This window comes from Ornithorhynchus anatinus, chromosome 6, assembly GCF_004115215.2.
Source record: "Ornithorhynchus anatinus isolate Pmale09 chromosome 6, mOrnAna1.pri.v4, whole genome shotgun sequence".
Classification (NCBI taxonomy): Eukaryota; Metazoa; Chordata; class Mammalia; order Monotremata; family Ornithorhynchidae; genus Ornithorhynchus; species Ornithorhynchus anatinus.
Window position 1 is genome coordinate 11,259,521 of NC_041733.1, and position 13,027 is coordinate 11,272,547.

The following is a 13,027-nucleotide window of genomic DNA, read 5'->3' on the forward strand; positions in this document are numbered from 1 at the left end:
AAAGATATGTACATAAATGAAGGCTGAGTATCCATATTCTTAAGTGATACAGAAGTGATGATATGCCTCGGGGCAGTTGCAGTAGGAGGGTGGGGAAGATGAGCAGTTAATCAGGGAAGGCTCCCTGAAGGAGGAGACATGATCCAGCAACAAGCGGGGGAGCCGGGATTAGAACCCAGGGAAACACATTGATTCCTGTCTACCAAAGAACTTTGGTCCTCTCCAAAACTTCTCACAAGTTTTTTTAAATCTCCTTTGCATCCTGGCTGCCAGCAGATGTTAACAGCCAATGTTTAACCAGAAATCGCACCAGTTTTTACCTTGAAAAATCCCCGGGCTTTTCTGTCGCTGCTTCTTCTCCCCGTCTTGTCGCCGTGCCCTTCTAGAAAAGGGCGACCCCTCTGAACCTGCCCCAGGCCCCCCAAGACCCAACAGCAGCAGGGGCAACTCATCCTCTGGGCCTGCCTTGACTGTAAAACGATTCATTCATTCGATCATATTTACTGAGAGCTTACTGTGTGCAAAGCACTGCACTGCACGGTGTAGCCCGATGCGATTTTGGGGGCCAAAAAGTAGGTTTGACTAGCGAGAGGCAGTTCAGACATACGTTCAGTACCCCAGTCCAATAGCCACAGGTCTTAATTATGGCTTACTAGACCGTAAACTCCTTGAGGACAGGGATGGCGTCTACCAAATTTCTTGCTTTGAGCTCTCCCTTGCGCTCAGTCCAGTGCTTTACCCAGAGTAAGCACTCGATAAATCAAGCGATCAGTGGTATTTCTTGAGCACTCACGATGTGCCGAGCACTGAGAAGCAGCGTGGCTTAGTGGAAAGAGCTTAGTGGAAAGAGCACAGGCTGGGGAGTCAGAGGACGTGGGTTCAAATTCTGGCTCCACCACTCGTCTGCTGTGTGACCTTGGGCAAGCCATTTAACTTCTCCATGCCTCAGTTCCCTCATCTGTAAAATGGGGATGAAGACTGTGAGCCCCACGAGGAACCACCTGATTACCTTGTATCTACCCCAGCGCTTAGAACACTGCTCTGCACATAGTAAACGCTTAACAAATATCAACATTTTTAGAGAAGCAGCGGTGGCTCAGCGGAAAGAGCACGTGCTTAGCAGCCAGAGGACATGGATTCAAATCCAGGCTCAGCTGCTTGTCAGCTGTGTGACTTTGGGCAAGTCACTTCACTTCTCTGTGCCTCCTTTACCTCATCTGTAAAATGGGGATTAAGACTGTGAGCCCCACGTGGGACCACCTAATCGCCTCGCATCCTCTCCAGCGCTTAGAACAGTGCTTTGCACATAGTAAGCACTTAACAAATGCCATCATCATCATCTCCCAGCACTAAGAACAGTGCCTGGCACATAGCTAGTGCTCAACGAATACCATCACTATTATTATTGTTACTAAGTGCTTGGGAGAAAACATAGCACGGAAATAGCGGACCCGTTCCTCGCCCCAAACGAACTTGACTGAGTGGGAACCAGCTCCCATTTGGTTTCTGGGGATAACTCGTCCTAGCGCGGCGGGGAGAGGCAGTCCTCAGAACAAGAAACCTTCCCAATCAGACACGCCAACCTTATGCAAAGAGGCATACGGGCTTTTATTTCATCGATCGGAAGAATGCCGTTAATGGAACGATCAATCGGACCTGATTCATCTGAGACGCGCAGCTCTCTCTCTTCCGGAAAACAGCTGCCTGCTAGGTGCCTGGCCAAATTTACTTCCAGTCACCGCAGACCCTGAAACCCGGGGTAGGAGCTGGGGCATCAACGCCCCAACCCCGGCACCCTCTGCCTCCCGCTCCATCGGCAGAGCCAACGAGCGACCCGGTAGGGCGGAAGTCGAACAGGTCGGCGAGGGCGTCGGACGATCCTCGGAGCCGAGATGCTTTCCCGGAGGCCCGGGCCGGCGGTGGGGGGCCTGGCGTTGACGACACCGGGCCGCCCCTCCCGCTGAGAGGCGGGTGTGGGTCCTGCCCGGTACCCATCCGCGAGTGCGCCGCTGACAGGCCCGGCGGCGGCTGTCAGATTCCTCTCCGCGGGGTCCCAGCGTGAGGTGACTTAGAGCAAGCGGTCAGAGGGACTCTGACCCCGAGGGGCCCGTGGAAAGTCGAAGGGCCCCACTGCAGCCTTTCATTCATCTGTCCCAGAATTTTCCCCAAATTACCTTAGAAACAAATTCATACACACCTCCACCCCCACCGATCCCAAGCCCCACCAAGAGCTGCAGGTGGCTCATCCCGCCGGCCGAGAAGGGGTGGGGACGGACCGCCCACCCCGGACCGCCTCTCCCGCTCCGGTCGTTCCCGCTCAGTCGGACAGGCTCTCCGAGAAGGCCGGCTTGGATTTCTGAGTCTGCTCCAGTCGGTTCAGGATGAACTGGCTGGTGTCGATGAAGCGCTCGACGCAGTTCACGAAGCAGGTTTCGGCCCGACTGTCCAGCTTCGGCCCGGGTTTGTCCATGCACTTCTCCTGCGCGGAACGAGACGCACGCTGAGCGACCGGGGACCCCTCCCCTTCCCCGGGACCCTGACAGGCTTCCAAATCCCAAGAGAAACTCACTAACCAGAGAAACCCGTGTCTTGGGAAGGTTTCTCAAATTTAAGGTGAGAAAAACACATCCTCTGCAGGCTGTGCAGTGCTTAATATTCACAAGGAACTTAGGATAAACACAGTAACGACTGTGGTGTTTGTTAGGGAAGAAGAGGTCTTACTCTTCCCACTTGGCTTCCCACTTGGCTGATGAGGAAACTGAGGCACAGAGGTTAAGAGACTAGCTCACAGTCCTATAGCAGGCAAAGACAGGCTCTTTGAAAGTAGTCTGGTCTCATGAAATACCTTTTCTTACTTGGCCACTGGTTTGCTGGGCAGTCCTGAATGAATGACCTAATATTTCTGAGCCCGGCTTTTCCCACCTTGGAAAGAGAGAGGCTGCCCTGCTTCCCAAGGAGTTGGAAGAACCTGAGCACCTTCAAGGCAGGTGCTAAACGCTGTAAAAAGTTACCTGAGAGTCTGCACGAGTGCGGGTCGGGGGACGAGGGTTTGGGATCCACTTACAAAAGAGATTTGTAAGCCAATTTTCTTTTTTTTTTAAAAAAAATATTTCTTAAGGGCTTACTATGTGTCTAACGCTGTTCTAAGCACTGGGGCAGATACAAGTTAATCAGGTTGGACAGTCTACGTAAAAGAGGGATTTCATCCCTCTTTTGCAGATGAAGAAACTGGGGCACAGTGAAGTGACCTGCCCAAGGTCACACAGAAGGGAAGAGACAGAGCCGGGATTAGAAGCCAGGAACTGTGACTCCCAGGCACGTGCTCTGCTCCCTCTCAAAGTGGCAGCCTGCATGGAAAATGGGGGGAAACCAAGTCCAAGGACCTCAATTCCCACACTGACTCCGCTCCCTCTCTGACCCACAGGCAAAATAAAGATCCCTATGAGGACAAGGAAGGTGGGACAACCAGTAAGTCGCCGGGGTCAGCGAGCAGACGCGAACCCGCCCAACCCACGCTGCTACCGGGCCGGCCGGACCCCAGAATCCGCCTAATGGCGGCCAACACGCTCTCCCCCAACTCCTTCGGACCCAGACCGGAGGGACGATATTACGTAAGGGATCCACTGTTGACCAAGAGCTGAGAGAGATCTCCACCTTCAGGGCCGCCGAGTGCGTTTCATTGATTTTTCCAGAGGGACAAAACGAAGTAAATAGGGATGATCCGGAGAAATCCAAGAACGGCAGAGGGATCTGTCGCCAACTCTGTGGGACTTGGGATTGCAGGAGAATATCCCAGGATTGGGGAGAGCTTGCGCCGCCGTACCCGGGGACCATGAAAGGTGTCTGGAGCTACAGAGCCCGCTGGGTCCTAATCCGAATGAGGGGAAGCCCAGGAGGGTCTGAGTGGGCGGTAGCATTTCCCTGTCGATTAATCAATCGCTCGTATTTACTGAGCACTTACAGTGTGCCGAACGCTGATTAATAATAACTGTGGTAACGGTTAAGCCCTTTACAGGTGCCAGACACTGAACCAAGCGCTAGGGTGGACTCTGTCCCACAGACTAAGCAGGAGGAAAAATAGATTTCGAACCTCCATTTTCAGATGAAAAAACAGGCATCGGGGAAGTTATGCAGTTGGAGAAGCCCGGTATCTTAATCGACAGGGAGCAGGGGTGGAGAGCTTAGTCCAGTGCTCTGCACACAGTCAGTGCTCCATAAATACGACTGAATACAAGCTAATCAGGTTGGACCCAGTCCCCGTCCCGCATGAGGCTCACACTCTTAATACCCATTTTACAGATGAGGGAACCGAGGGCCAGAGAAGTGAATAATAATAGTGGTATTTGTTAAGCGCTTACTATGTACTAAGCACTGTTCTAAGCGCTGGTAGGGATACACCCCTGCTCCCTGCCGTCGGGCCCCAGCGTGATATATAAGGCTAAACCCCTCCTTGCTCCCTCAACTCCAGACTGGCAAGACAGAAAAGAAAGCAGCAGCGTGGCCTGATGGATAGAGCACAGGCCTGGGAGTCAGAGGGACCTGGATTCCAATCCTGACTCCACCACTTGTCTGCTGCGTGACCTTGGGCGAGCCACTTGCCTTCTCGGGGCCTCAGTTACCTCATCTGCAAAATAGCGATGAACCCCATGTTCGCTATAGTGTCCCACCCGATTAACTCGTGTCCACCCCAGCGCTTAGTACAGTGTCTGGTGCATAATAAGCACTTAGCAGAGTCTGTTAAACAAAAAAAAAGAGAATGAACAAGCTAATCAGGGTCCCTCCTCCTCTCCACCGCCACGAGGGTCACAAGAGGAAGCCGGGGGAGAGGGCAGAGGAGGGATTCTGTTGCCGAATTGTACATTCCAAGCGCTTAGTACAGTGCCCTGCACCTAAGTGCTCAATAAATATGGTTAAGCGAAGGAGAGGACAGAGAGCCTGTCTTCTTCCTCTACTGGATTATTTCCCAGGATTTAGTGCATAGCTCTGCAGCACGAAATGCGCACTCACAAAGGGCCATTAATAGTAATAATAATAATAATAATGATGATAATAACGAGAAGCAGCGTGGCTCAGTGGAAAGAGCGCGGGCTTGGGAGTCAGAGGTCACGGGTTCTAATCCAGGCTCTGCCGCTAGTCAGCTGTGTGACCTTGGGCCAGTCACTTAATTTCTCTGTGCCTCAGTTCCCTCATCTGTCAAATGGGGATTAAAACTGTGAGCCCCACGTAGGACAAACGGATCACCTTGCATCCCCCAGCGCTTAGAACCGTGCTTTGCACACAGTAAGCGCTTAACAAATACCACAATTTCATTTTTATTTAATGGTACTTGGTAAGCGCTTGCAATGTGCGAAGCACTCTGCTAAGCGCTGGGGTAGATAAAGCAGGGATTGTCTCTGTTGCCGAACCGTACTCTCCAAACGCCTAGCACACAGTCAGCGTTCAATAAATACGATTGGGTGCATGAATACAAGCTAAGCAGATGGGATCCGGTCCCCGTCCCGCATGAGGTTCACACTCTTAATCCCCATTTTACAGATGAGGGAACCGTGTATTATTCAGACACGTGAATAATAATAATAAGGGGGGTATTTGTTAAGCGCTCACTAGGTGCGAGGCGCTGTTCTAAGCGCCGGGGGGAGACCAGGTGATGAGGCGGTCCCACGTGGGGCTCCCGGTCTTCATCCCCATTTTGCAGATGAGGTCACTGAGGCCCAGAGAAGGGAAGTGAGTGGCCCAAAGTCACACGGCTGATAGGTGGTGGGGCCGGGATTAACAACGCCAACAGTGGTGGCATTTGTTAAGCGCTTACTATGTGCGAAGCACTGTTCTAAGCGCTGGGGGGGGGGCGGACAAGGTGATGAGGTGGCCCCCACGTGGGGCCAGTCACCGTGGCTCACTGGAAAGAGCACGGGCTTTGGAGTCAGAGGTCATGGGTTCGAACCCCGGCTCTACCACTTGTCAGCTGGGTGACTTTGGGCAAGTCACTTAACTTCTCGGTGCCTCAGTTCCCTCATCTGTAAAATGGGGATGAAGACTGTGAGCCCCACGTGGGACAACCTGATTCCCCTGTGTCTACCCCAGCGCTTAGAACAGTGCTCGGCACAGAGTAAGCGCTTAACAAATACCAACATTATTATTCTCTGGGCCTCGGTGACCTCATCTGTAAAACGGGGATGAAGAGCGGGAGCCTCCCGTGGGGCCACCTGATGATCCTGCGTCTCCCCCCGCGCTAGGCCCGGTGCTCGGCACATTGGAAGCGCTTAGCGAACACCGACCATTTATTTTTCTCCCCCCTTGGTAAGGCGCGGCCGCTCACCCAGCACAGCTCGGTCATCTGGTGGACCAGCTGCTGGAACCGCTGCTTCTGCGTCTCCACCTCGATGAAGTGCTGCAGCTGCGGGTCCACCGCGCCCGAAGCCCCCGCCACCGCCGCGGGGGCGTCCATGGCGGCCCCTCCCCCCTCCCCCCCCAGGACCGGCCCGACCCGACCCGCCGACCTTCACGTGCCGCCGCCGCCGCGCGACCGGAAGCGGAACCGCCGCCGCCTCCGCCCACACTGCGCAGGCGCGGGACCCCACCAGGACCCGCCCCCAGCGGGGCCCCGCCCCCGGCGGACACGCCCCCTGGAGGCGCAGCCCGGAACTCCACCCCCTCGGCCCTGGCGGCCCACTGAGGGGCACTCATTCATTCACTCACTCATTCAGTCAGTCAGTCAGTCAGTCAGTCATTCAGTCAGTCATTATTCATTCAGTCATTCACTCAATCGTATTTATCGAGCGCTGCCTTTGGGCAGAGCACTGGACAAAGCGCTTGGATCGGAACTCCACCCCCTCGGCCCTGGCGGCCCACTGAGGGTCATTCATTCATTCAGTCAGTCAGTCAGTCAGCCAGTCAGTCATTCAGTCAGTCATTATTCATTCAGTCATTATTCATTCAGTCATTCACTCATTCGTATTTATTGAGCACTTAGTATGGGCAGAGCGCTGGACAAAGCACTTGGATCGGAACTCCAGCCCCTCGGCCCTTTCAGCCCACTGAGGGTCATTCATTCATTCAGTCATTCATTCATTCATTCATTCATATTTATTGAGCGTTTACTATGGGCAGAGCACTGGACTAAGCGCTTGGAACGGAACTCCACCCTTTCGGCCCATTGAGCTTCATTCAGTCATTCAGTCATTCACTCAATCGTATTTATTGAGCATTTACTATGGGCAGAGCACTGGACTAAGGGCTTGGAACAGAACTCCACCCTTTCGTCCCACTGAGCTTCATTCATTCATTCAGTCAGTCAGTCATTCACTCAATCGTATTTACTGAGCACTTACTATGGGCAGAGCACTGGACAAAGCGCTTGGAACGGAACTCCAGCCCCTCGGACCTTTTAGGCCCACTGAGGTCCATTCAATCATATTTATTGAGCACTTACTATGAGCAGGCCACTGGACTAAGCCCTTGGAACAGACAATTCACTCAATAGGATTTATTGGGCACCTATTATGGGCAGAGCACGGGACTAAGCGCTTGGAACATACAATTCATTCAATAGTATTTATTGAACACCTACTATGTGCAGAACACTGGACTAAAACCTTGGGACAATTGGGCAACAGATAGAGACAATCCCTGCCCAAGATCAAGAGGTGCGTAGGGAAGCAGCGTGGGGCAATGGTTAGACCACGGGCCTGAGAATCAGCAGGTCATGGGTTCTAATTCTTTCCCTTCCATGGCTGTGTGACCTTGGGTAAAGCACTTAACTCCTCCGTGCCTCACTTACCTCATCTGGAAACCCCCTTTTCCAGAAGAATGATCCCCATTTTCCAGATGAGGTAACCGAGACTGAGAGCCCCGCTTGGGGGACACATAGGGAATGATAAAACAATTAATTAATCAATGGTATTTATTGAGTGCTTACTATGCGCAGGGCACTGTGCTAATTGCTCCGGAGAGTACACTCCAACAGAATTAACGGACATGTTACCTGCCAAAAACAAGGTTACAGCTGAGCGGTAGAGCAACATAAAGAGTAGAGGATGATGGATACAATACCAGGTGGAGTTCCTCTAGACTGTAAGCTCTTTAATAATAAAAATAATACTAATGATATTTGTTAAGCGCTTACTACGTGCCAAGCACTTGTCTAAGCACTGGAGTAGACACAATATCAGATTGTCCCACGTGGGGTTCACAGTCTTAATCCCCATTTTATAGATGAGGGAACTGAGGCATAGAGAAGTGGACTTGCCCAAAGTCACACATCTGACAAGTGGCGGAGCCGGGATTAGAACCCATGACCTCTGACTCCCAAGACCGGGCTCTTTCCACTAAGCCACACTGCTTCTCTTTGTGGACAGGGAACCCGTCTGCCAACTCTGTTATATTGTACACCCCCAAGCACTTTGTACGATGCTCTGGACACGGTAAACCCTCAATAAATATGATTATTGATCGATTGGTTGGTTGATTGATTACTGGAGAAGAGTTTAGGGCACCTCGCTGTGCAAATCGGATTGTTGGAAATAAATCCCTATTCTTTGAGCACTTTCTGTGTGCAGAGCACTGTACTAAGCGCTCGGGGAAGTACACGACAAAAAAGCTAAAGAATTCAACAGCTCAACAACTCCAGCTTTCCTGCTGTTCTAAAAGTTTCATTTTAGGAAAGGAAGTGGAGACAGCAGGTGAATGAAATCCGTTGGAGGAGTTTGGACAGGAATTCATTCCTTCATTCAATAGCATTTATTGAGCGCTTACTATGTGCAGAGCACTGTACTAAGTGCTCGGATGAATGGGAGGAGGGAGACGAGGCGATAGATAAATGGTGGCTGCCGAGGGATCCAGAGAAAGTAAGATGCGAGAGAGGGGCTGCCTGTGAAGGCGGAAGGGAAATCGCCGCCAGAGAGTGAGTGGTCGGAGATGGCGGTCAGGGAGGGAAAGAAAAATGAGTGCAAGTGTTTTTAGAAGGTGAGAAGGGATAGGATTGGAGTACATCCGTGTCTGAAAGACCTCTCTGGGGGAGAGAAAGCTGGACTCCACAAACCCCGCTTTGACTGCCCGAGCTACCCAAGGGCAGGCCGCGTGCTGAACAGAGACGCAAGAGGCTGGATTTTCCAACTGTTTTATTTATCAAAAACAGGTCCCTGTCAATCCGCCCTTCCTCCCCTCCCCTTTCTAACACTTGAGTTCAGGATCGTGCAAACCCGCCATCTTCAATCCCTACCAATTTCTGGTCTACGGCACCGTTCGAGTGCCCCTCGCGGGAGGCTGCCTTTCCCGCCGGGGGTCCGGGAGCTCCAGGGATGGCTTCCGTAGCCTTCCTCGCCTCTTTGGGCCACCGAGGGTTCAGACCATCTCTGGTCTCCAGAGGCTCTCTTTCCCTGGCGGGACCCGGCCTGGCCGGATGACTTCTGCAGTGTCTTGGCATTTGTCAGAAGAAGGGACGAGGTCCACCGTTCGAGGGGAGAGAACGTGTTCTCGGGCGGTTCTGTGCATCTCGACCCCGGCCACCGGGCCCGGGGGGCCGGGGTTGGGGGGGTCCGCGAAGTCGTTCCGAGAAAAGTGGAGAAGGTGTGCATCGGGGCAGAAGGAGGGGGAAAGGTAAATGGGGCAGGCTGCTTGGAGAACTCAGGATTCTTCGTCCATGACGTCCAAAATATTGCTGAGAACCAACTTGAAGGTGGGACGTTCATCTGCTTTCTGGAGCGAGAGAGAGAGGAAGAGGGGTTGGAATTACACAGAGATCAGAGTATGGAGCGGGAGGGGACAGACACAATCCCAGAGACACTTGAGCTGTGGGACGTGAAGTTGCTCGCAACGGGGCTGCTGGGAGCCTCTGGGGCCCTGTCAGTAGAGGAACAAACCTGCTCCCAGAGCCTGGTGACCCGGTGAATTCATTCATTCAGTCATTCAATCATATTTATTGAGCGTTTATTTGAATGTGAGAAAGGGGAGAAATGAAGGGAGGAGAAAAGCAGGCCCACTGAGGGTTCTATCAGCCCCCACAGGGCATGGTCTGCCCGCCGATCCTGCACCGTGGGTCCCCTCGGGGACCTTTTGAAGTCTGGGTGCTCCCCGCACCAAAGTATGCTTCCCTCCCCCAAAACCTTTGGTTTCCTGGAAGAGTAGCCTTGAGGATCAGGTAAGCGCTCAATAGATAGCATCAATCGATGGATGGATTGATCGACTGAGAGCTTCACCCCCGTTCCACCTCTTGTACAAAAGCAGCATGGCCTAGTGGAAAGAGTGCAGGACCGGGAGTCAGGCGACCTGGGTCGAAATCCCACTAGGCCACATATCTTGGGGGTGTCGCTTAACTTCTCCGTGCTTCAGTTTTCGCATGTGTAAATGGAAGATTAATACTTCCTCCTTAGACCGGGAGCCTCAGATGGGACGGGGACTGTGTCTGATCTGATCGTGCGGTACCTCGCCCAGGGTGGAACCATGGCTCTGGAGAGGCACAGCCTGTAACTCCTCAGAGCCTCCACTGAACAGGTCGATGGGATTAGGGGAGGGTCGCTTTGAGGCAGTCTTAGAAAGAGCAAGGCCCTCCATGCATCTGGCGAGGAAGATCTGGAGTGAGTAAAGCTGGAATCGGATTACACTAGGCGATGCTGCGTATTACCGATGGCCTACTGTGGAAGCCAGGGTGCTGTCGAGACGGAGACGGAAAGGTTCTTTGCGGAAGCGTGCCGAACCATGATAGTTACTGAGCGCGCTGCCGGGTGGACCCCTGACCTCATCCCCGGCTCCAGAGTCAGGGCTCTGATGCGTCCCCATCCCGGGCCCCCCTGAGGCTCCGGAACCGATCAAGGGAGCCGAGACCGAGGGAAGCTGGGGGATTAGAAATAAAAATCCTGGACATTGAAGTGACAGGGACCAGCCGGGAGATGGACCGACTGAAAGCCAGACCGTATGGCATAAATATACATTAATGGCCACCCTGCCTACCTGCCTAACCATCAATCAATAGTGTTTACTGAGAGCTTCCTCTGTGTAGAGCACTGCACTAAGCATTTGGGAGAGGGCAGTACACTACAGTTGGTAGACACGATCCCCGTTCTCGAGGAGGTTCCCATCTAGCGGGAGAGACAGGCTTTAAAATAAATTTACAGCAGGTGGAGCGGTCATGGAGTCGCTGCGAATAGGAAACGACTCAACGGCACTTGATGATAATAATAGGGGGAAGCATCAGAACGACCCCTCACCGGGGCCGGGGCCGGTCAGAGGCAGGGCACCGTGCCGGGTGGTTTGCAGGAGGAAAGGGGGCACTCACCTCATGCCAGCAGCTGTACATGACGGCATACACCCTCTCGGAAGCCAGCTGAGGCCGGTAGAGACGCAGGCCCTTGGCGATGTGCTCTGCCGTCTCACTGTTACTAAACCTCTCGTACGGCATCTTCCCCAGCGAGTAAACCTCCCACATCAAAACTCCTGCGAGAGACAGACACCTTCAGACCGTCGAAGGGGGACGGAGGCCGAGGCTGGGGGTGGCTCGCGGAGGCTGGGAAGAAGCCCCTGGGCCGGGAGGCGGGGGACCGGCCACTCGCCTGCTGGGGGAACCGCAGGCTGGGCCTCAGTTTCCTCACCTGTAAAATGGGGACAATCCCCCCTACCTCTCTCTACTTCACTCGGGGAAAAGTGAAAAAGTGCCGTTCGAATCCAAAGTGTCACCCCTGGTCCATTCGGCTTCACGGAATCTCCGCCGACCGGGACCACCATCGTCGTCTTTCTCACCGTGACTCCGGAGAACCAGTTTGGGCAGCCCCCTCCCCCAGAAGCCCAGGGGTGGTGAGTAGGAGATTGTCGGCTTTGGCCTTTTCCTCAGTTTTGCTCAATAATAGTGATAATCATAATGACAATCATAATAGTAATAAAAAGAATAAGAAGAGTGGTATTTGTTAAGGTCGCGTCTCTGCAACTCCTTCTACTCACCAAAAGCCCAGATGTCGGACTTGCTGCTGAACTTGCTGTACATGAGGACTTCCGGGGGCGACCACCGGACGGGAAACTTGGACCCGACAGAGCTGGTGTATTCGTCGTCCAGGACGTACCTGAGCGGGTGAAAGGTCACATTACTGTCCTGCTCTAGCAGAGGGGGCCTCGGACCAGTGACGGCGCAGAGTAGGGCGGTCACGCAGCGGGCCGGAGGATCGCCTTGACTTCCCGAACCGAGCGCTCTGAAGCCAAACGAATCCACTGGCGGGCTGACCCAGCTTTCATTCATTCATTCAATCATATTGATTGAGCGCTTACTATGTGCAGAACACTGTACTAATCACTTGGAATGTACAATTCGGCAACAGATAGAGACAATCCCTGCCCAACAATGGGCTCATAGTCTAAACGGGGTATTTGTTAAGTGCTAAGTATGTGTCAAATACAGTTCTAAGTGCCGGAGTAGATGCAAGTTAATCAGGTTGAACGTTGTCCCTGTCCCCCATGGGGCTCACAGTCTAAGTAGGAAGGGCTTGTTTCAGGAAGGAGGGGCTTCGGTTCCAGGGCCTCTGTTGGAAACGCCTCGGGCCCGTCCCCTCACCGTTGGCCTTTCTCCCACCTGACTAGCTTTTCTGGTTGGCTTGTCGGTCCTCACCTCGATGGTCCTGAGACCAAAGGGATGCCTCATGGCCAGCACACTTGGGACCCCAAACGGCCCCAGCCATTTGACTGGGAGAACGACTGGGAAGGAGGGATGGACAGGCGACCACAGGCGGGGCAAGATTGAGACCAAGTGCCGGTCAGAGGCCTGAGGAAGAGGAAGAAGAAGGTGGAGGGAAAAGAGCTAAAGAAAGAGAGGAGAGAGGAAGGGGGAGAGAAAGGGAGAGAGAGACCGAGACAGAGACACAAAGAAAGAGGGGAATGGACAAGTGAAAAACTTTAGACATTCCCTAATTTAGATTCCCTGACCAACCCATCCCTTCGGCCACCTCAGCATTCATGGATTTCTCTACTGTTTTATGATTGATTTTGTTTGGTGATGACACCAAGTGATGACTACGGTCACCCCATTAGATCGCAGTAGCTCCTGGAAGGC

The 13,027-nt window shown here is 53.2% G+C and overlaps 2 protein-coding genes across 3 annotated transcripts in view; both read right to left on the reverse strand.

Moving 5' to 3' along the window:
- Positions 1-1,584: 1,584 nt before the first annotated feature.
- On the reverse strand, positions 1,585-6,474 carry TIMM8A (translocase of inner mitochondrial membrane 8A). Its single transcript, XM_001511150.5, has 2 exons — positions 6,317-6,474; positions 1,585-2,479 (listed from the first exon to the last, which is right to left on the reverse strand). Exons 1-2 carry the CDS (start codon positions 6,443-6,445, stop codon positions 2,318-2,320), a joined length of 291 nt encoding a protein of 96 aa, XP_001511200.1. The 5' UTR covers positions 6,446-6,474; the 3' UTR covers positions 1,585-2,317.
- Positions 6,475-9,099: 2,625 nt separating this feature from the next.
- BTK (Bruton tyrosine kinase) overlaps positions 9,100-13,027 on the reverse strand; it is a 38,623-nt gene continuing 34,695 nt past the window's right edge. For both annotated transcript variants that reach the window (XM_007671546.3, XM_001511208.4), the window contains exons 17-19: positions 11,929-12,047; positions 11,270-11,427; positions 9,100-9,693 (exon numbers count right to left, since the gene is read on the reverse strand). In XM_007671546.3, the coding sequence (XP_007669736.1) occupies positions 9,622-9,693; positions 11,270-11,427; positions 11,929-12,047 (349 nt within the window). In that variant the 3' untranslated portion in view covers positions 9,100-9,621. The remainder of the gene's footprint in view (positions 9,694-11,269; positions 11,428-11,928; positions 12,048-13,027) is intronic.